Source organism: Panthera pardus, unplaced genomic scaffold (assembly GCF_024362965.1).
Source record: "Panthera pardus isolate Hobbes unplaced genomic scaffold, ASM2436296v1 HiC_scaffold_22, whole genome shotgun sequence".
In the NCBI taxonomy this organism is placed as follows: domain Eukaryota; kingdom Metazoa; phylum Chordata; class Mammalia; order Carnivora; family Felidae; genus Panthera; species Panthera pardus.
In genome coordinates, this window is record NW_026526788.1 from 15,977,941 (window position 1) to 16,000,262 (window position 22,322).

The 22,322-nt window shown below is 40.0% G+C and overlaps 1 protein-coding gene across 18 annotated transcripts in view; it reads right to left on the bottom strand.

Annotated features, from left to right (window-relative positions):
* The window catches only part of PCDH15 (protocadherin related 15), a 1,681,879-nt gene that overhangs the window by 338,425 nt on the left and 1,321,132 nt on the right, over positions 1–22,322 (bottom strand). For all 18 annotated transcript variants that reach the window (XR_008425054.1, XR_008425055.1, XR_008425056.1 and 15 more), the window contains 3 exons: positions 14,078–14,284; positions 4,602–4,736; positions 2,638–2,787 (listed from right to left, as the gene is read on the bottom strand). Coding sequence is in view for 15 of the 18 variants with exons in the window: in XM_053910276.1 (XP_053766251.1) it covers positions 2,638–2,787; positions 4,602–4,736; positions 14,078–14,284 (492 nt within the window). In the remaining 3 variants the exon portion in view is untranslated. The remainder of the gene's footprint in view (positions 1–2,637; positions 2,788–4,601; positions 4,737–14,077; positions 14,285–22,322) is intronic.

Here is a 22,322-nt window from a genome sequence, read left to right on the forward strand (position 1 = left end):
TGTTGCTGCCCATATAAGTGCCTCGGTAAAGACAAATGTAGTTCTTGAGGTCCACCAATCAACTAGAAACAGAGGCCAATGTGTTTATACCTTCCCATTCATTCTGCTTGTCCACATGTCTCCCTTCTGTCATCCTGGAATAAACATATTAAGCATCAACTCTATTGAGCACCTGTGATGTGCGAGGCACTATTGATGTGGATGCTATAAACTAATTTTTAATTGTCTTGAGAGTTCTGCCCTCAAGACAAACGGTTGAAAGGGTGGATTTCGTCACCATGACACATGCCATAAGCAAGATAGGAATAAAATGTACTGTGGCCTTTTCTCCACTGCCATATACAGCAGGGGGTATCCACGCATGGAAGTGCGTACATGTGAATTTCCACTGTCCATGCTATAATGTCATCCCTTTTATCACCCAAGAAAGTCTATCTTAATCCGATGAATAAAAGAGAGACAGCACGGAATTATTTCTAGACTATGTTAACAACAGCGCCATGTGAATTTGGTAACAATTCATCCTTTGGATGACTAGGTACCGCATGGGTGATAGGTCTTGCGTGTTGAGGCAGCACGGTGATAAAAAAAAGACACTGACCTCTTGGGGTCTTCAGCGTGGGGTGAGGGCAAGAGAGAAGAAAATAGGATCATTTGAGAAGGGGAGTCACAGAGAGTGTGTGAGCTGGAAGGGGGTCAGCACTAAGCCTCGAGGGAAGTTTTCTCTGAGGAGGTGACATTTTGGGCAGAGTTCTGTACGAAGAAAGTGAGCCAGCCTTGCAAAATCTGGGTTAAGAAGAGTACTCTTGGTTGACAGAAAACAGTGTGCAGAAGCACTGAGAAGAACGTGAACCATTTCTTCCCTAATGTCTCACACCGATGAGGAGTGATGATGTGGGACGAGGTGTGATGAGTGTTTTGTGTCACAGCAGTGGATCATAGAAGCGTGGCTGCACAGCACTGTGTCCAGGTGGGATGCAAGAGCAGGGACCATCAAGGAAGGATGAACACTGCCAAGGCATGCGTCCTCAGAAGGGAAATAATGTGAAGGACAAGAAGGCTCATCAAGCTGTACATGGAAGGGAAGCAGCTAACTGGAGGAAGTGAGAAAGAGGAAGCCACATGCTTTCGGTTAGGTGCAGCTGGTGGTTCAGGAGCAAAGCACGTGCAAAGGAAAAGAAGGCAAACGTGGAGCTGGCAGAATCGGGAGGCGTACGTGAAGGCTTAGGTTTGCCGTCAGGGTCTTTAGGCTGATGCTCTACTATTCTGAACTATTTATATATGCTATATTCTAAGACATGTAGACAAGTAAATTGAGTTATGTGCATTAATTATATACTATACTGGTGCATATTTAGTATGCATTATATATACGTTATTACATATCATTATGACATACTTATATAACATACAATATGTCATTTAGTAACAATTTGGAGTCATTCAAATGTTCTAAAACGTATAAAGAATCATGGCCTTCCTGGCCTGAAAGTAACTTAAAATTATTGAATCTGACTCTCAGATATTGAGGACAATCTACATCAGTGGTCTTTATGTGTCTGGACACTGAACCCCTCGGGTTTATTATTTTAATATCAATAACCTAAGTATTGCTCATAGAACCTCAGATCCCAGAAAGGTAAAGTGACATCTTGGTTGTCTGTGTTTCTAAACATCTCCCTAGATAATTCCGCAGTACAGCCAATTTGGAAAGTACTAGACTCAACTATCCTAAAAACCCTCGAGGAAGAATATGATTACTTCTTTATGACTTATGCACAGAATACAAAAAAAAAACAAAACATAGTTTGAGATAACTTATAATTAATTTAAATGCAGTAAGTATGCAGTTAATAATAAAAATAAGACAAGTCAAGGAGAAAGATTTTGCCGATTTCTGTATTTTCAAAGATAGCATTTACTATGAAATCCAAATTTTCTCTGTTGTGATGATTCCACGTTATGTCCAGGTAACCACTGTCTGACAATGTCATCCACCAACTTATTAACGTAGTCCTCTGCCTTTATCGCCATGGGAAAATTAACCCATACTTACAAAAGTTCCAAACAATTTGAAATTTTCAACTATACATCTAATACTTGAAAACATCAACATATTAAAAATACTACTATATTAAGCGTATTCAGTGTATTAAACTCTTAAAAATCAAGTATAAACTGATCAAATAGCTGCGTTTACATCTAATAACTAGTTAATTCTCCTTTAAAATCAATATAAATACATTTTTATGTGGCAAACATAAGTCTCAAGCTTTTTAAGCTAGATTATGCCATATAATGAGCCTGAAGTTCATTTTCATTTCCTTTTTTTTTTTTTTTTAAGTTTATTTATTTTGAGAAAGAGAGAGAAAGAGCACAAGCAGGCTAGGGTCAGACAGAAGGAGAGACAGAATCCCAAGCAGGCTCTGCACTGTCAGCACAAAGCCTGATGTATGGCTTGAACTCACAAACTGTGAGATCATGACCTGAGCCGAGATCAAGAGTCAGATGCTAACCAGCTAGGCCACCCAGGCGCCCCTCGTTTTCATTTCTTAAGCAATTTCTGAAGTGTCACATTATACAATGCCCATGGAAACAACCATTTTGCATAGTGCCTTGTACCATATGGGTAGTTACCTGTATGACGCTGTCCCCGGGGCTCATGTCTGTATAAACATAGACATCATAGGATATTTCAGGGAAGGTTGGAGTGTTATCGTTTGCATCCATCACCCGGATATTGACAATAACTGGCTCGCTTTCTTGCACACCATCAAACGCTGTTATCTTTGGGGATGAAAAACACACGTAACAGATAAGTCATGCAAACATAAGCAGTACTGAATTCAGTCCTATGATTTAAGGCATTTCTCATATATAATTTCAGTTTTAAAAGGGTGCCAAAATAGAAATAACAAACATAATAATGCACATAAGCAACGTGCTTTAATGCACTAAGAAGCAATTACAAACGATTCTGTTTTATTTTTAATGTATTCAATTCCAAGCACATGTAAATAAGCAGATATGTAAAGTGTTATCGAGAAGCTTGGAGTGGGCCAGTAACATTGGTTCTTAGGCGTTAACTACTATTTAATTTTTAAAAATTAATAGGAAAATATTCTTCCATTTTACATATTTTATATATAATTCCATAGATGCTTTTAGAGCCAACATGCTTATATTGATAACTCAAGAAAGTAGGCGCCCTAGGGATGCGATGTCTTTTTCCGGTAATTTACAAAATGGCAATTTTAAAGGACTTATTGATGTTACTTAATAGTGCTATGTTAATTACATCGTTAACATTTTAGGAAGGTCTGACAAACAAAGTCCGCACTGCCACGCCACCATTTTTGTTCTGAATGACTTCTGAAATCCACTCCGTGCCTAAGTCCGCAATGTCACTGAGGGTTTCTGGAAGCTATGGCTTTGCTGTGTAAAGAAGGGTCTCCAGAAAGGAGTCTTCTGTAGGTCCTAAGTCCTTTCCATTGGCTCATTTTCCTCTTATATCTGAATAAAATATGGCTCATGAATTTGGATAATACAATTTTCTTTTTATCTATATCCACCTCTCACCCCCACAAATCATGTATGTGTTTATGTAACAGAATACAGAATACATAGAATATATAGAACATAGAATACAGAATATAATGTGTATATTCTATTATATATATACAGCTTTAATAATCTCCCCTCACCATTTTTTTTCTTAACTAACCTGAACTAGGCTCCCTCCATCAGATAATTCCCTGTTGGAGAGAGGGAAGGCTGTCCTGTGTGTTACAAGATGCATATCGGCATCCTTGGGGTCTACCTACCTGATGCCAGTAGATCCAGTAGTGATGACCAAAACTGTCTTGCAGACATTGCCAAATGTTCCCAGGGCTCGGTGGGGGGGGTGAGGGTGGGGGGGTGGGGGTGGGACAGGGCTTGGGGGTGCAGGGATCATCCCAGTGGAGAACCACTGGCCTAACCCTATGTCAAAATATAAAATGTAATAACAAAAACCATAAAATAAATTAAAATAAAGTAAGGGTTAGGAAATAATTCTTTACTTGTGGATTCTAGTTTATACTATCTCAATTTAAGTCAATTATAAGTGCATGGTGAAGAATGAAAGTCTCATTTTCCTGTTTTCGTCTTGAAAATTATTTTCCTTTTTTTTTGGTAAATAATGATAACATAGCTGTACAAACTTATAAACAGAAAAAAGAGAAACACATGTAAAGAATTTTATTACTGATAGTCTCAATTCTCAGTTACTTGAAAATACTGCATTTTTTTCCCTCTTAAGTCACAGACCTCTTCAGTTTTAACGTTTATTTATTTTTGAGACAGAGAGGGACAGAGCATGAACGGGGGAGGGGCAGAGAGGGAGGGAGACACAGAACCTGAAACAGTCTCCAGGCTCTGAGCCATCAGCACAGAGCCCGATGCGGGGCTCGAACTCACGGACCGCGAGATCGTGACCTGAGCTGAAGTTGGACGCTTAACTGACTGAGCCACCCAGGCGCCCCACGGACCTCTCCAGTTTCAAACAGACATCACTTTCTGTTACACGTACGTGAACACACATAAATAATAAATCTTTTTACCGAAAAAGTGTAAGTTTGTTGCTCTTCCCGGTCCACTGGTTGAAGTAGGGTGAGGTAGCGAGTGATACCGGTCTGTGTGACGGTGAAGACTGAGGTGTAATCGTTGAGAAAAAGGTGAAGCTCTGGGTCTTTCGTCTTTGAGAAAACAAACAAAAGTTGAATAAACAATGCAGCTATTAGTTCATGAACTGTAAATTAATTTGACAAATCTGTTACAAAACCATCCATGAGTGTCAAAAGAATTTCCAAAGAAAAGATAGGGTTTACTAGACATTTACTCATCACTGAGCTGAATTATGCAAAGACAATGACTCACTTTGTGGAAAACAACATAGTGGAATAACTGTAAGTATAATTAATGCAAAAAAAGAAATAAATAAGATAGATAACAATCCAATTGAATATGTTCTTATTGGTTTATGATATCAATATTCTCCAGAACTTCACTGAGCTCAAGGAATAAGAAGTAAATGCAAGAGAAGAAAATTGGAGCCCCAAAGTTTAGCTGTAGGATTGTACAACTACTTGATTTGTGGTAACAAAGCACCCACATGCATATTACTATTCTGTTCTCATGTTTAATGTAAAATAGAAATAAGATTGGTTATGTATAATTCATTACCTATAAATATCATGCTCGTTCTTTCTTATTTTAATGCTGTAAAGATTCTCCAAGGGGAAACATAATGTTCATTTTAACTTAAAAATTTCTGATAATCAGATTGAAGGTGTATGAGTTGGGTGCGTGTGTCTGATAAAAGAGCCCAGAAACATGATATGTACATAGAGAAGTGATTGCAAAAGTTCAAAACAGAGAACATTCACTAAGCGGTGGAAACCCTTCACAGTCTGTTGACGTCCCTGAATGAGAAGACATCCATCTCTGCATTTTCAAGAAAGAACAAGGACACGGAGTGGGGAGGTGTGCATTGGTGTCTGCATAGTGGAGTCCGAGGGCAAGTGCATCAAAGGAAAGAGGGTATTTGGGACGGACGGCTTCTGATAAGGCTATGACAACAACAGCAACAGAGATACGCAGGGAGGCGAGGCATTTTTATAGATTTGGGCAACTTTAAAAATTATGCAGTGACGGAAAAGGGAGATTGGGAGATACAGGCATCCAGTTATGGAAGGAATAAGTCGTGGGGATGAACGCCAACACAGGGAATACAGTCAGTGGTACCTTAACAGTGTCATCGTGCGGTGACAGGTGGCGGGTACTCGTGTGGTGGGCATGCCATAACGCAGACAGAAGTCAAATCCCTGTGTTGTGCACCTGAAACTAATGTAGCTCTGTGTGTCAACTATATTCAAAAAAAAGCCCAACACATGGTATGCATAGCGTAGTGTATGAAATGCAATTTAATATCATAGATTCCTTTTCTACGTCTGAAATCGGGGGCTGAGGGCAGAGTACAGACTTCAAAATTGTTAAAGACATGTTAAATTTGACTTAAAAAATTAGCACTCACATTTTAAACATTTTCATGTGAAATTGAGAAAGTTGATATCTGTACTGCTATATTAAAAGGTGGTCCTGATGCAACCCACAGATGCTGAAATCTATACATCTTGTTAAAGCTTCTGCATGTACATATTCTGAATAACTTTGAAATGAATGGTTTCATCTGAACCTCACACAGTTCTGTATTTGTGATATCTCCTTAGATATTTGAGATATCACTTAGCTATATCATTGCAGCTTCTAGGTCCATAGAAGACCTAAAAGTCTTCTATGGAAGATTTTGATAGAAGTCCAGTATGCTACATTTATTGATCCTAGAAAAATAAAAAAAATGAATACGATAGACAGTAATTTCCATTGGTCTCTTTATTATAAAATAATCAAAATTGTTCAGAGCCGTGAAAAGTCAGAGGCTTTACATGGATACTTTCAAACAGGAACCTCAGTTTCCGTGTCAGCATCATGACCCCATATGCTCAGCATGGCTAGCAGGTGGTGGTGGGGGGGGTTGATTAATCAAACATATTAGTTAATAAAAAGTCAAATTATTTTAAAAAATAGATGATAAAATGCATATAAATTCAACATATTTTAAGCCATATTTTGAGGTTCCTTCTTACTGTGTGTGTACTTTAAAGTCAATTTCAATAAAATTTGATGGTTATTTTTAAGTGACCGAGAAAGTTAAAAGGCAGTTTCAATTAACAGCAATTACCAACCAGGGTAAAATCACTAGGCTGTTAAATTCATGTATTTTTTCCTGTTCTCCGAGTGTCCCAACAGTGATGTTGAGGAATGCAGCATCCTATACTCAAACCTCTACTTGGCCAGTAATCCGAGCTGAGCAAGCTCTGCCCTGTGACCTAATAGAGCAAATATTTGCTTCTTTCCCTTTGTTCAGATCCCTCAGCCCTTCTCTACCTTCCTCATAACTAATGTTCTCCCAATTTCTTTCTTCCTTCCCCCTGGAGTCTCTGTTGGTAAATTTGTTGGGTATAATTCCTTCAGAGACTCACCACATGCTGTGAGCATTTTCTTTGTTATGTCAGGTGTGGTGATGGTGCAGGACTGCGGTGAGCGCTGGGCCGTGCGCCACGGTACACACACGCGACACCGCACCACCCGGTCGTGCCACTGACCACGCCGTTCGTTCTCCCGGTTTATGAAAGCCACGAGACCCTCAATGTCAAATGCTTCCTGTTTCAAGATGACACACCCGCCAGGACTTCAGAAACAGACTCTTACGTTTGATAATGAGAAACATTAAAGACTTTTTGATAATTTGCTGGTCTTCACTTCAAGTCCCGTTGCAACCAGCTAGAGACTAAAATACGACTTTCCAGACCTGTGGATTGGTTTTTTTTGTGAAAAAGATAATATAACACATAAAGCTATCATTGTCAATGGCATCTTATAGCTCATGCCAATCTTTCCTGCTCAGTTAATCTCTGGCTAAATTATAACTTGTGAAGTTTACGGATACTTACCAGAGTAACCTTCAAAATCTATGTACAGGGTACTTAGATGCTAATGGTGAATACCTGGATATTTCTTTGAGGCCAAGAATTGAAGAAGGCAGATTTGGAAATATGTAGCCAATTACTACTCAAAGCTTAATACCTAGGACTTATTTTTAAGGCTAATACTAGTTTTGGTGTGGTATATGATGAGTGTAAAATGGACAGAAAATGCTCTTATTTATTTTTTTAATGTTCATTTATTTTTGAGAGAGACAGAGCATGAGAGGGGGAGGGGCAGAGAGAGAGGGGGACACAGAATCCAAAGCAGGCTCCAGGCTCCGAGCTGTTAGCACAGAGCCTGACACGGGGCTTGAACCCATGAAATGTGAGATCATGACCTGAGCTGAAGTCGGATGCTTAACGCACTGAGCCACCCAGGCACTCCATCTGACTTCTTATTCTTACAGGGTCAGTACTTCTAATGCAGCCCTTGTGTTTAAAAATTTGTTTAAAATACACATTAGTTTTTTTAAAATCAGTATGTACACAGAAGGCTGATTAATAAATTTTCCTTTTCCCTCTGACATAAGGTAATATTATATTATCTGAAGTATATAGTAACTATACACGATAAGTGTGTCATTTCATTGGTTTGTGTATTATTCTCTGGGAGGGTAAAATAAACTCTGATATTCACTCACAGCACAGAAAAATTGAAGACAAAAGTAAGGACATATACAAATGAAAGGTAAACAACATGTGAATGTAAAATTTAAAATCTTATCATATAAAAAAATCTTATCATATAGAAGAAATCCATTCAAATGTAACAATCAACTGGATTTGAAGCCAATTTGGGGTTTCCAATGAGAACCAGAATACTGTATCTCTCTCTCTCACACACACACACACACACACACACGTTTATATGCATCCTCATATATATATACACATACAACACAAAAATGTATGTATATGTGCACATATATACATATGCATACTTAGGTAAATTATGAAGCATAAGGGGAAATGACAGAAATTAATCTCATCTGCCAATGTGAACTGGTCAACAGTAGTTGTCTTCAGACAACCTTGTTCAAAAGAGTTCAATCCCAAGCTTAGAGTCTTTCAGAAATACGATGATGAATTACTAATGTTTGTCATAAACTGAAAAACATTAAAAAATTGAACAATCTTTGCTAAAGTTCACGTGAAATTTGGATTCCATACAATTCATTCTACTATAACCAATAATATGAACATAAAATTAAATTAACATCTACACAGACATATATAAAGTCGTTGTAGATGTCTTTATAACGGATACTGAAGGAAGTGTCTACTTGTTTTACGGAAAAGAAAGAGAACTAGGAAATGAACCACAGCAATTCACAAAAGAGCAAACACAAAATGAATGCCTAGTACCTACAGGAACTCCCCCTGGAGGAACCTATATGCAAATTAAACATTAAATAGAAACATGTAAGCATAAATGACCACAGACATACATATGGCTTATAAGTATACTCTATTAAAAAACAAATAAACAACAGCAACAACGTTTTCTAGCTCATTTAAACTAATAACTTTTTTCAAGGTGTATTTTTTTCTTAATATTCTGACATAACATACATACGACAGCATAATGATATGTATAAAGCATACCAGGACCGTGGACCTTTAAGACCATATTGCATTAAGTTTTAAGGACACCTTTATTCTGAAAACAGTAACGCTTTATGCAGGACGTGAACCCACATGGAATTCTAAATGACTTGCTGCCTTCCTACGAGCCAAATGGGTACCCTCGGTTGATTACTATTCCCCATTATTTACTTACTTTTTATAACCGGAATCCAATCATCATCTCTTAGTAGTTCTGCTTACTGAAAACATGGTGGTTTCAGACATCGTCTTAAATACCTTGGGCGTGTCTTGCCCTATCTACCTGCTGGGCTATTTTGACAGTATGATGTAAGAGCACTTAAAAAAAAAAGAAAAAAAAAACCCGGAATGTGACTCCTATTACCTCTCTATATGACATATGTACCTTTATGTGGACATTTATACATCAATAGAAAAGGAACACTGACACAAATATTTTTGTTTACTCTTTTTTTTTTAGTTTCACTGTGACCGTTAATATTCCTTCTACCCCAAAATCTACACTGCTGATAACTCCACTCACTGATCCCCGCTACTATTTCTTAAAACTCTTCCTTTCTACTGAACTGAAGGAAGACGCTGATTTTTGGACAATCCAAGTCTGTTCTCCTATTCTTGAAGCTACTCAGGAAACTAACTCCTGCTGTGATGACTTCTCTTTCCATGCCTAACCGTTCTTCTCCATTTCTTTTGGTAACACCTGAAGGCGGTGATGTGTTTCTGTCGATATTCTTAAATCCTTTGCCCATACACTGAGTAATTGCATTATTCTGGCACTCAAAAACAGCGAGAATTTATCAGGCAGTAAAATTCTTGCCTTGAAAGGGCCTTGAGGTTTCTTTTTGTTAATACAAATCTTTAAATCATCTAGTAGTGAACATATTTTGCTTTTAAAATAGAGTCCTTGGCCTGGGGGGGTTGGGGGAAAGAGGTGATTCCAAAGGACATCAATCCATCTTGAAACCTATTACAGACTATCTCATGGATTTATTCTCAGTGCTGGAAAATGGAAGTTATATGGAATACAAGATGAATTATGAGAAGGCTCGTTTCAACTCAATAGGATGAAGAGTTTTCTAGGAAGTGGTTGTCCAACCCTGGAATGGGCCGTATCGTGAAACAGTTAAATCAAGAGCACTAGAATTTTGATCATATGTTAGATATCCTCATTCCTCTACTCATGCCTGAATGTACAAGTTCATTCAACAATTAGTAGAAACTACTAAGTTCTGGGAACTGTGTTAGATCCTGAAGATACAAGAATGACTGAGATCTAAGCCCTGTTCTCAGTTTATATTCAAAGAGGTTGCAAGGTGCCTACAATGTCGCAAGGATAGCATGAGAGAGACACCCCACTCAGGTGAGAGGAAGCGGAGTCTGGACATGATGTGAGTGAGGGATGCCCACGCAGAACTCTCAACACTGAGTGGAAGTTGTCCAAACCAGCTTGGGTGATGAAAGAGAAAAGATTTCAAAGCATGGAAAATGTCACAAAAAAAGGTAATGAGACAAGAAGCTACGCAGGAAACTGCAAGCCATTGCTAAATGTAACAGGTGAGGAGGAAGTTTCAGGAAATGAGGCCGTATGAATGTTCAGGCATGAGATAACAGCCAGCCATTCTCTTCTGCGGGAAAACTGATCTCAAAAGCATGTGAGGCAGAACTGTGACGTAGACTGATCTGACCTCTTAACTAGATCACTCTTAGTGGCTGGGTAAGAGACACCCGAGTAAGAAAAAATAGGAGGGCAAGGACATCAGAAGGTAATTCCAATGGGACATAAAGACAGTCATGAAATATCCAGAGGACAAAACAGGGAGAATATGAAGATTTTCAGCTGCAGTGAGGAAACAAAAACCAAAGACTCTTGGGTTTCAAGACTGAGGGGCATGATGAGGGGTTATATCAGTGCCTGAGGAGTGGGTTTTAAGAGAATATTTCACATGGTATAGGAAACTGGATTAAACTATGTTGACATTCTATGGGCTTGTTTACATTACAGATACATAGAAGCTATATTTAGTATTTTAGAAACCTTCATCACTAGGAGAGTAGAGATACTTGCCCACTTTCTAGGTACCCAATGGCACTCACTGTAGTTAATTTTGGAAAGAGGATGGGCCTAAAAAACTAATGGCAAGATACACATTGTTTAATTACTTGACGTTTTTACAAGACATATTAACGGTGCCTTTCTCTAAGTGCATGGCAGCATTTAAGGGAACTGACCTCTCCCTGCCCTTCCTGCCAACCCCAAGGGAAGGACAGGCCACGGCATCCTGTCACATACCTGTTTGCATCACAGGTGATTGAATGAAAAGGGGCGACTCATGAAAACGAGGCCCACAGAGTCATTCAACTATCACAGAGTAGGACCAAGGGTCACACAAGCCGGGGCTGGGGGGTAACTCCAAAGAACAAACTCTTAAGAACGACAGCCTCCTGCCCCAAACTCCTCCCCCAGCCCTGGAAATGCACAGAGCATTTAATAGGCTAAGTGGGATGGTCAACTCTATGAGTAGAATGTCAAGTAGTGTTTCCCAGACATTTTACACCTAGGAGCTCCCCCACCTCCATCTCACCAATACCCTGTAAGTCTCATCATCCTTTACAAAGTCTCTTAGAATGCATTTTCACATTTATAATGTTAAAGTGAATGGCAATCCAGGAAAGTAAGAATGTACCCAAGCAAGTTTAGCATGCAACTATTCAATAATATAAATACATCAAGTAAATACAAACACATACATTTTGCAATTATGGAAAAACTCTCAGCTGCATTTTCTTTCAGGATTCAGATTTTGCTAATTGATGTGTTCATGAAGGTATGACTTACACTATTATAATTTTCCAAAATGACTAGTCTCTGCTTAACATATGATTACGCATTCCAATTTAAAAATGAAATAAAATCCATTCCAAAATCTATGGGACATCACCAGGCCTACAAAATATAGTAGCTTAGCCTATATAAAACTTATTAAGGTAACTCTGAATTTTCTAGTGAGGACTCACTAGATGAAGACATTCAGGGGATCCCTAACCCCCTACATCGGGATGGGAAATGGTGTTTGCATATGCACTTTTCTGGAAGAATGTCTGTAGCATTTATCAGCTGTCATGATTGTCAGACTATAGTCATGCTTTATCAAGTAGACATGGGCTTTCTAGTTTGGTGCTTAAAATCAAGGACTTTGCTTCCCATAGACCTTGGCTCAAGGACCAACTCCACCATTTACTAAGTCTGTGATCACAGAAATCAATTTAAAATAGCTTCAACTTCCCCTTCTGCAATATGGGATATTGCATCTTTTATGTTTGCTGTGAGATTTAAGGGAATTAACGCAAGATAAAGTATTTACTAGATTGTCTGGCCGGTACTAAGAACTCCCTGACAGTTATTGTTAAAACGTGATGAGACCAAAGAAGAGAGACTAAGCAGCACAGGAAGGTTGGGATGAGGGGAGAGAGAAAGTATCAGGAGGTAGAAAGGCATCTGGAAAGAAGTGGAGTGCACACAGAGTTGTCACAGCCTCTGCGAAGTGTTAGAAACTTTTTCCAGAAAGAGGGGACAAAAAATCTGAAAGTTCCCTCTTCATTTACTAGACGGATGATGAAGCTTCCTTGTAATGAGATTTTGGGGAACACTCTACGGCTGTGCTGCCCAAGTAGTGGCAGGTGACTACTTAGATTTAAGTTAGTTAAATTAAACAAAACATTAAATTAAGTTGTCAGTGTAGTCCTGTTTCCAGGGCTCCACAGGCACGCGTGGCTGGTGGCTGCCATCGGGGACAGCGTGGCTGCAGGACATTTATGAACAGCTCTGTTGAAGAGGGAGAAATGGCTGAGTCAGGTCTTTCTCCCTTTGGAAGGGGCAGAATTCAAACTGAAAGTATGTTTTCAAAAAAATAAAAAAGATGCATGGGGAAATACTGTGGCAGGTCACAGAACCACAGAACGAAAGGAAGAAAAATCAGAGATCAGTACAGGCCTGGGCATCTTCTAACCCAAGACAACAGGACCCAACAGCACTCCCTTGTGTGTGACTTTGTCAGGACTCATTTCCTCTCTGTGGTGACAGGCTTCCTCCATGATGTCAGCTAACGCGGCCACTGTGGCTTCAGATCCATTTCCATTTCTTTAATACGTGATGCCAAAGTCTCCCCGCCCTGGTTCCTTGATTTTCCTTTCCTGGAAAAGCTCTGACTGGCCTGGTATAGATTGGCTGCCCACTTCTCAGCACAAGAGGGGGTGCAGAGGTCAAGAACTCTGACCCGCCCAGCCTGGACGGCCAACCACCCGTGTGGCCAGTGGCACGTCCACCACAGGGCACTGGCATGCATGGCGGACGGAGCCTTGACATCAACACGGCCACCGGTAGCAGTGTGAGCCGGTCAGCTGCCTCCAAATGTGTTTTTGCCTAATAACATAGCATCGGAAAAGTTCCTTAAACCATACCACAGGGCTGCCTTCATGTTTTTGTTTTTTTTTCTAATATTTATTCTGTAATGCGATTATGTTCCCCTATCAGCAATTATAGAAACAGTTTTCAACCCATATTAATTAAAAAAAAAAAAAAGATTGTCCTGTGTTTTAGCAAACTATAAATGAAACATTCCTTTTCATCCTTATACCCAGGATCTGTAAACTGAAAAACAAACAAACAAACAAACAGTCACTGAATTCAAACATACTCTTTTTCACAGTATTCTTGATGTGAAATTAGATTACAACACTAAGATCCTCGTTTCTGAGACTCTTATTTATACAGACTTGGTTCTCTATTCTATGGCTCATGTAACTATGTCCTCGTAAAATTTCCTGTTGACATAAAGACAGTAAGAGATGTGTTAAGAAAACAAGAGCAAAATGAAGATTGAACTTACATCCTCTATGTCCTTGTCCAGGGCCACAATTCTAAGAGGGGTGGTCAAATTCAGACTGTCGGAGATAGTGGCTCCCACTGGGGCAGATTCCAGAATGTAGCCTTGGTAACTGGGCATAGTGAAGTAGGGACTCTGGTTGTTTTCATCCAGTATTTCAATATGTAGACTGGCAAAGGCTGGCAGAGGGTGGCCATTGTCTTGTTCAGCCTAGAAAGTAATTTTTTGAGAAGTTAAAAAATTCTATGTTATTGGATGCTTTTGGCGTGTTGCTTTTCACATCATATAGGAGGGTTCTTTTTTGATCTAGAGTCATTACAGAAAGAAGAAATGCTTTCAAGTCAAGGGACTGGGGCCCTTAGAACGAGTCGACGAGGACAAGAAAGTCCAGAGACAGCTCATCAACTTTTTGGTCTCCTGTCCTCAAACTCAGTATATATTAAAAACAAAACAAAACAAAAACAAACAAAAACACTAATAAAGAATTATTGTATCTGCATTAGATATTGTTAGGAGAGAAAATTGTGCTTAAAAACAGGTAGACAGAGGGGCGCCTGGGTGGCGCAGTCGGTTAAGCGTCCGACTTCAGCCAGGTCACGATCTCGCGGTCTGTGAGTTCGAGCCCCGCGTCAGGCTCTGGGCTGATGGCTCGGAACCTGGAGCCTGTTTCCGATTCTGTGTCTCCCTCTCTCTCTGCCCCTCCCCCGTTCATGCTCTGTCTCTCTCTGTCCCAAAAATAAATAAAAAACGTTGAAAAAAAAATTAAAAAAAAAAACAAACAAACAGGTAGACAGAAAATTGAGAAGCAAAGGCATTTGGTAAATTGCTAATAAAATATTTAAGTAAAAGAGAAAAAAATTCATAACCTAAAGTATTATATTTACTTTATTTTCCTATTTGTCTTCTCATTCCACACTAATGATCAAATCCCCAAATAATTCATATTTCTATATAAAGTTAATAGATTAAGGCTACATTTTTGCCCATGGAAAGTCCTCAAAGACATCATATAACGGACAGAGATGATTTCAAGTAAGTATTTTTAAATAGCTGTAGAATTCCAAATATTATTTAATTAGACATATGTTATTAAAATATAATTAAGACTCATGTACTAGAAATATGTTTGTTTTCTTGTCTTTTCTCCTCTTCAGTTAAAAAAATTGATGACAATTTATATTTCCAATAGATTTTCTTTTCATGAGTACATGGTCATGTTGTGAATGGGGGAAACACCAGCCCTTGACTTTCTGGGTTTTGTTTTTGTCTTTCTTTTAGAAAATGTACCTTATTGTATAGCAATCCAGAAGTTATTTCAGGGAAGATTTCATCACAACTGACTCCTAGAAAATTTCCTCCAAATGTCAAGAAAAACTTTGACACAATTCAATAGAATGTATTTATTGAAATAGATTCAAATTTTCTGTCATAAATTTTTACTGATAAGTTTTCCCCACTTTTGCAATAGTTGTGTTTTGAAATCAACTCCAACTGAAGGTTAAATATTTTATATTAAACACTCAAGTGCTTTCCTGGATGAAATAGTACCATTTTAGCCATGAAAATTTACAAGTGGTTCAGATAGGTATCTCTGATTTTTCAATCTGGGGCAGAAACTCGAGCTTCTAGAAGATAATTGTACACTTTCTTCTGATCATAATTTAGTATTTTCATCAATGAAGAGGGTGAGTAACAAATCACAGTTACCAGTCTGGGAGGACTGGTGACTTTGAACCAAGAAAACTCACAATATTTTTTCACTTCATATTATTATTAATATTGAACTATTTTGAAACATCATTTATGCTAATTACTAATTTGAAATCGTGGTAATTAATAAACCCACTGTAAAATTAGGTTATTTAAAGCACTGATAAAAACTATGTATTTTTCTTCTTTTTAAATATTTTGAGAATTCTATTTCAATACATTAGATTTCCTTTATAATGCTATGTCATTTATTGTACGCGTTTATATTTTCATTGGGGAACATATTGCCAAAGTGGTCCATGGGACAAAAGGTTCAATGAGCCCTGATCCGCACGGGGAACCACAATCTTGAAATAATGCACAGCCTTTTCTGGACTTACGCATTCTTCTCACACATACGCCTATGCGCCAAACCCCCCCGCCCCCCATCAGTATGGACTGCTCTTTCTGTGTCCAGCAGCTGTCATTAATTTGCGCTGAGCCACAGATGCTCTTCAGGAGTTCCCTCTGTGACACACAGCAGGCTTTTTGGACACAGCCAATCAGGGTGAGAGGGACAGACTGACTAGAAAACATCACTTTTACACTGGACAAAACTAATTGGTCCTTACGGGCTTCCGACCCAGCAACTGTGATCTGATTAAAGCGGGAACAGTTCATAGACGCAAGTCATTGTGAGCAGGACCTTTCTCTCTCCCTTTATTTTGCAGCTAATTATTCCAAAAGCCATGATGCCACATCCTGGGCATGCCAGCAGTGCTGCGAAAAGTCACAAACTCTATAATGTATTCCCTCCCCCACGATAAACACACACAAACACACAATTTATGGATGGTGAGGGGAAGACAAAAAGCCTAATTTTATAATAGTGAAAGAAGCTTATGTTTTACATTCAGCTCATAGGTTGTTAATTTTTACTGCCAGCTGTGACGCCAGGAAGAACATGTATTATTTGCATGATGAAAACAAAGTGGTCCAATGAAAAGGAAATGAAACTCAAATTAGATCTCTGGGCACAATCAAATTCTGCATGTCTTTAAAAATAACATGCAAAAGCCCCGTTTTAACCCTCACATTAGTTTGTTGTTAATATGGCTGATATTTTTGGATTGCTGCCATATATTGTGTCAGGTGTGCTAACCAGGCATCTGTCTCCAAAGTCCACATTCCTAATCTCTATCCTATTTTGTATACCCCTCTCTAAATGTGAGAACATATACATTTGTGTTGATGGAGAAGTAAAAAGGTTAGTTTTAAGTTCAAGGCCACATCACATGTAAATACCAGGCAGGAAAGCATCAAAAACTCCAGTCTCCTGATTTATGAGAGGCTACTCAGGGAAATTCACCACCTTTCTCCAATTCAGAGGATGCAAATGAACATTCCAATGTAAGACTGATGGGAGAAATTAGTGGCAGGAAAGAATATTAATAACGTAGATACTCCAGATTAATTAGAGTTAAAATATGGCACTTAACACAAATTAATACCATTACACTTTACTCTTCAGTGACACCATGCATCAAACCTGTCATCCAATCCTTCCTTCTTCTGTACAATATAAATAGGAATTCTCAAAAATCTGACTTGTTCTGATCCCCGGTAACCACTCATCAATGAGAAGAGAAGTGCAAAAAGCAGGTCAGGTGAAAGAAGGTGGTATTTTAACAGTTCTTCTTCTTTTTTTTTTTAAATTTGTTTTAATCTTTATTTATTTTGAGAGAGAGAGAGATAGAGTGTGAGCAGGGGAAGAGCTGAGGGGGGGTAGACAAAGAATCAGAAGCAGGCTCCAGGCCCTGAGCTGTCAGCACAGACCCTGAGCAGGGTTCGAACTCCCGAACCGTGAGATCATGACCTTAGCTGAAGTTGGATGCCTAACCAACTGGGCCACCCAGGCGCCCCAAGAAGGTGGTATTTTCAAAAGTCACTTAACCCCATTAGGTAACTGTATTTATATCTACAGAGTCTGTAGTTACCAGTTAAATATTAAAAGCCAGGTTTTTTTGGGAGAATTTCTGGGCATGAGTCCCATTTTCAGTAATGAAACTAAAAGACAAGAAAGCAGAAGTATAAAAAAAATAAAATAAAATGCACTATTCAGCTACTTTGGCGGGCAGAACACTGAAAGAGACAAACCACTTGATCTTCGGTATTAAAACAAGCAAGTGCTGATAATGGCATAGCTGCCTGCACCTGGGGACTGAGGAAGCAGGATAACTTTTCCTGTCGGAGGGGAGCAAGCACGTGAACAAATCCCACCATCTCCGATAGGAACCCTCTCAAGGAGATAGAACAAATGAGGGCAGAACGGGAAAATGGGAGAGATTATCAAGACGTTTACATACATTCTAGGGAAGAAGAAAGAAATTGTTTTCTGCTAGACAGGACTTACCACTCGAGGGCCTAGGGAGCCTACTTTGCACACGTTCACTTGTGAGGACCTCACTCCTCACAGGTTTTGCTGAGCGGGGCCCCTGGCAGGGTCAGTTGCCCAAGCCATCAGGACTCCTACACTCCTACACTGTCCTTACCCCCGAACCTGTCTTCAGCATTGAAAACACTGTTCAATAGCCTTTCAACACGACACTCTGTCTTGGTTTCCTCTCGTAGTACCCCTGACCTCTCTCCATTGTCCTTTGCTGGTCTCTCCCAGCCCCAGAGGGCTTGGCCATCTCCTATTTATCCTCACACTCAGGTGCTGGTGGGTCCCTGCTAATGTCATGGCCGTAGAAATGTCAGCAATGTCCTCACTCCAGCTCAGCCCTGCCCTCACCTGCCACGTGAGCCCCTGTGTACATGGCCACCGCACATCTGTGCCTGGGGCCTGAAGAACATTTCCCCTGTAACCTGTGCCAAAGCTGGGGGGGGGGGTCTCAATTCACAAGCCCGCTGCTTGGGGGGTGTTCACGACTCCTGGCGGTCCCTTCTTCCAGCTGTTCGGCCAGGATACTCAGACCCTGGACCCACCTTGCTTCTTTTGCCCCTCACAGCTAATCCATGAGCATATTTTATTGACTGTGAACTTCCAAATGTAAGCAGGACCTAACCACTCCTCACCTCCTTCACCTTCTCCACGATGATGCCACTATCATCATCTGTTACCTAATTATTTAACCTGTCAGCTTCCCCCTCATCAGGAGCCCACACCCCATAAGGGAGGCCAGCACTTTTGTTAAAGAATAGCCAGATTGGGTCACCTCTTCTTTTTTTAAATGTTTATTTATTTATTTTGAGAGAGAGAGAGTGCACACATGGGAGAGCAAAGGGGGGGGGAGAGAGAGGGAGAGAGAGAGAATCCCAAGCAGAATCCACGCTGTCAGTGCAGAACCTGACATAGGATTTGATCTCAGCAACTATAAGATCATGAGCTGAAATCAAGAGTCAATGCTCAACCGACAGAGCCACCCGGCCTCCCCTGGATTGGGTCACTTCCCCGACCAAAGCCCTTCATCGACTTTTACTTCTCCTGGGCCTACAGGATCTCATCTCATCATGCTCCCTCATGCGAGGCCTCCATTCTGGCACCCTTCTGACTAGGCCTGCTGTGTGCCCCTCCTGGACCCACCTTCCTCCAGAGTAGAGCCTTCGGGGCACAAAGGATGCCACTCCTCACACCCCTGTCTCCCAGCTGAACACAGGCTACTTCTTTACACCTGTAGGAGGCTGACACTGCGAACCTGACCCCCTCCCCCCACCCCCCAGCCACTGGGGCTTCACAGACCCCTATCCCTTAGCCCACCCTAAATGCAACTTTCAAACAGACCAGAAGAGCACTTGCTTTGGAGAATTTCGCTGGAGGGCTAAATTTATGCTTCCACTTTCTCTCTTTGATTAGGAATTGCATTCATTAACGCTTTTTTTCCTAATCGATTTAGATTGCTAAAATACATTTACTCAAGTTTCCAACCAAATAATTTATTTATTAGCACTAACAATGCTATTCGTTTTCAACGTTCAAAGAGCGAGGCATTTAGACACGCCTGCCTTGAGATTCAAGCATGAATTCCTTGGACTTTTATTTGAAAGCCAGTGCTTACAAAAGTCTAAACATTTCCCTGTAGAAAGACAACATGTTGTTATTGAATTCTTTTTCAAGTGCAAAGTGAATCATTGTGGAACAGATACCTCTGAAGTTAGCCATAGTAACAAACAAACAAACAAACAAAAAGAATGGGGCATAGCACTACTATGATTCTGACAAAAAATATGATACTTTAACACAATTATAAAAACAGTTTAAAACAGACAAAAGTAATTTATGCTGTTACAGGCATACAGTGGGTGTTCTCAGGTGTGTGAGGGGCAGTGACCAGGAGAGGGTGGTGAGGCATCTGGGGTGTTTGTAATACCCTTTTTTCCGTACATATGGATGCTCCTATTTGTGAAAACTCATCGAGATACACACTTTTCAATAAAAATGTTACTAAAGAACTACCATCAACTTGCTCTCCCAAAACATGCACATAGGTTTCCCCTCCTCCCACCACTAGTAAACTAGTTTATGGCCACTAGTTTATAGCAAGGTAGTCAACTAACTTATGGCCACTCCAGAGCACATGGTACAGTTTAATAAAGGCTGATCCAGGAAGGGGCTTCAACAACCAACACTGCAAAGCTATTTAAGCATTACAGACGCTTGCCTCTTCTAGTACATCGTTTCGTTAAAGGCGGGCTCCAGAAGTAGGCTCTGCCTTTTGTACTTTTCCATTCAGTGCTTCTCAAACACTGTGTTTCCTGAGCCCTGGTTCTGATGCCTCAGTATCACGTGAGGTTATGGTTAAGGCAGATTCCTGGGGCTCAGTCAGACTTTCTCATTTGCATTTATTTGTCTGTTTCCTTATTATTATTTTAATGTTACCCTGGCTTACTGGGCTCCAAATGACGTTAATATACGGTTGGTTCTCACACTTTGGTGCCCTGAGAAACACAGGGGCATCTTGACTGAGTGGGGGGAGCCCTGAAATCTGCCCTTCAGAAACAAACACATCATATGGTCCTGTCCAGCTGCTAGCCCCCCGCAGATCAGTTAGGTCCGTGTACCTTGTCTTCTCTCGCTCAGGTTCCTAGGAAGCTGTGACACTAAGGGTGGCCTCAGCCCAACTCTGCTCTGGCCTCACGGGCAAGTAACTGTTCCTTTGTCGGCTTTAAGCAAAGTTTTGTATTTCAACTGGATGGAACGGATGGACATGAACAGTGGGGGGGACCTTGCTTGTGTGAGGGAGTTCTCCTTAGGGTCCAGCTCAGCTCACTAGAGTCCTACAGGGTGTTGGGGCCAAAGCTCTACTGACAGTAGGTTACATCTCCTTTCTGTGAACGTGCACTCTTCTTTTGAAATGTCTTAGGGAGATGTGGCAAGCCTGTGTTGCCCAGGTCAAAGATGATACTAATATTAGCAACTAATTAATAATTGAAATAAGTGTATCTCATTGCTTTTTGACCCTTCTTATAAAATCATAGTGCCTTAAATTTACAGACATTATTTATTTAAACTTTAATACTCTAAGGAATCAAAGGATGTCCAAAGAGTTTGACAGCAAGTGGATTTATAAGTCACTAAAAAATATCTGAGGACTTAAAAAGCCATATAATGATTTACCAGATAAAATGCAAAACACCGCTTTGTATATTACACACAAATACTGGTTTGTCTGTAATGTCATAAGTGTAGCAAAGAAATACATCCTTGGCTGGAAATAAATACATTTTCTGTTTGACCAACAAGAAAAATATCTTCACTAGACAGAAGATAGACAATGCACATGCGGCAAAAGTTCATAATATGACAACACAATAATTTGGACACACTTCCCACCAAAGGAATATTTTTAAGAAAGTGAAGTATATTGTATCTTCACTTGAAGAATATGCCCATTGTGTTTATAATTTATTGCAATGAATCTGCAAAGTTCCTGTATATCTTTCAATAATAAAAATCTTTCTTCGTGTCTGAGATACAAACCGGCACCAGAATGACTAAACCAATTTTGAATGATTTAAAGAAGGAAAAAATCAGTCACTTTAGGGAAGACACGAGCTCAGGAACCCCTGCTAATCACAGATATGTCAGACTCATTGGCTGGTGCTTTGAACATAGGAATCATCTTGGCTATAAATAGCACGGCCAGCCAGAGACAGAATTATGATAGTGATAAAGTAGTAACTTTTTCTGGAATGCTCCTGACTGTTTTATCTCCCTCATTTTGCCATGCCATCTGCCTCCCCAGTCAGCAGAGGCCCATGCAGGGTTCTGATCCTGTTCCGACTGGGTTTTCTCCCAACAGCTGAAGTGTCTTATGTGAACTGGTCAACTGGAAAAGTTCATCTTGGAATATCTGAATTTCACAAAAACCCATCAATAGCCCAAAAAACTGATCTCCAAGTGGGTTATTTTTCAGAGCCTGGAAAATAGGGAGAGCGGGAGTTTAGTGTTTCACCTATATACCAGGTTATTCTTTTTTAAAGAAAAGGCTTATTTATTTATTTTGAGAGAGGGAGGGAGAGAGAGCGAACATGAGCTGGGAAGGGACAGAGAGAGAGA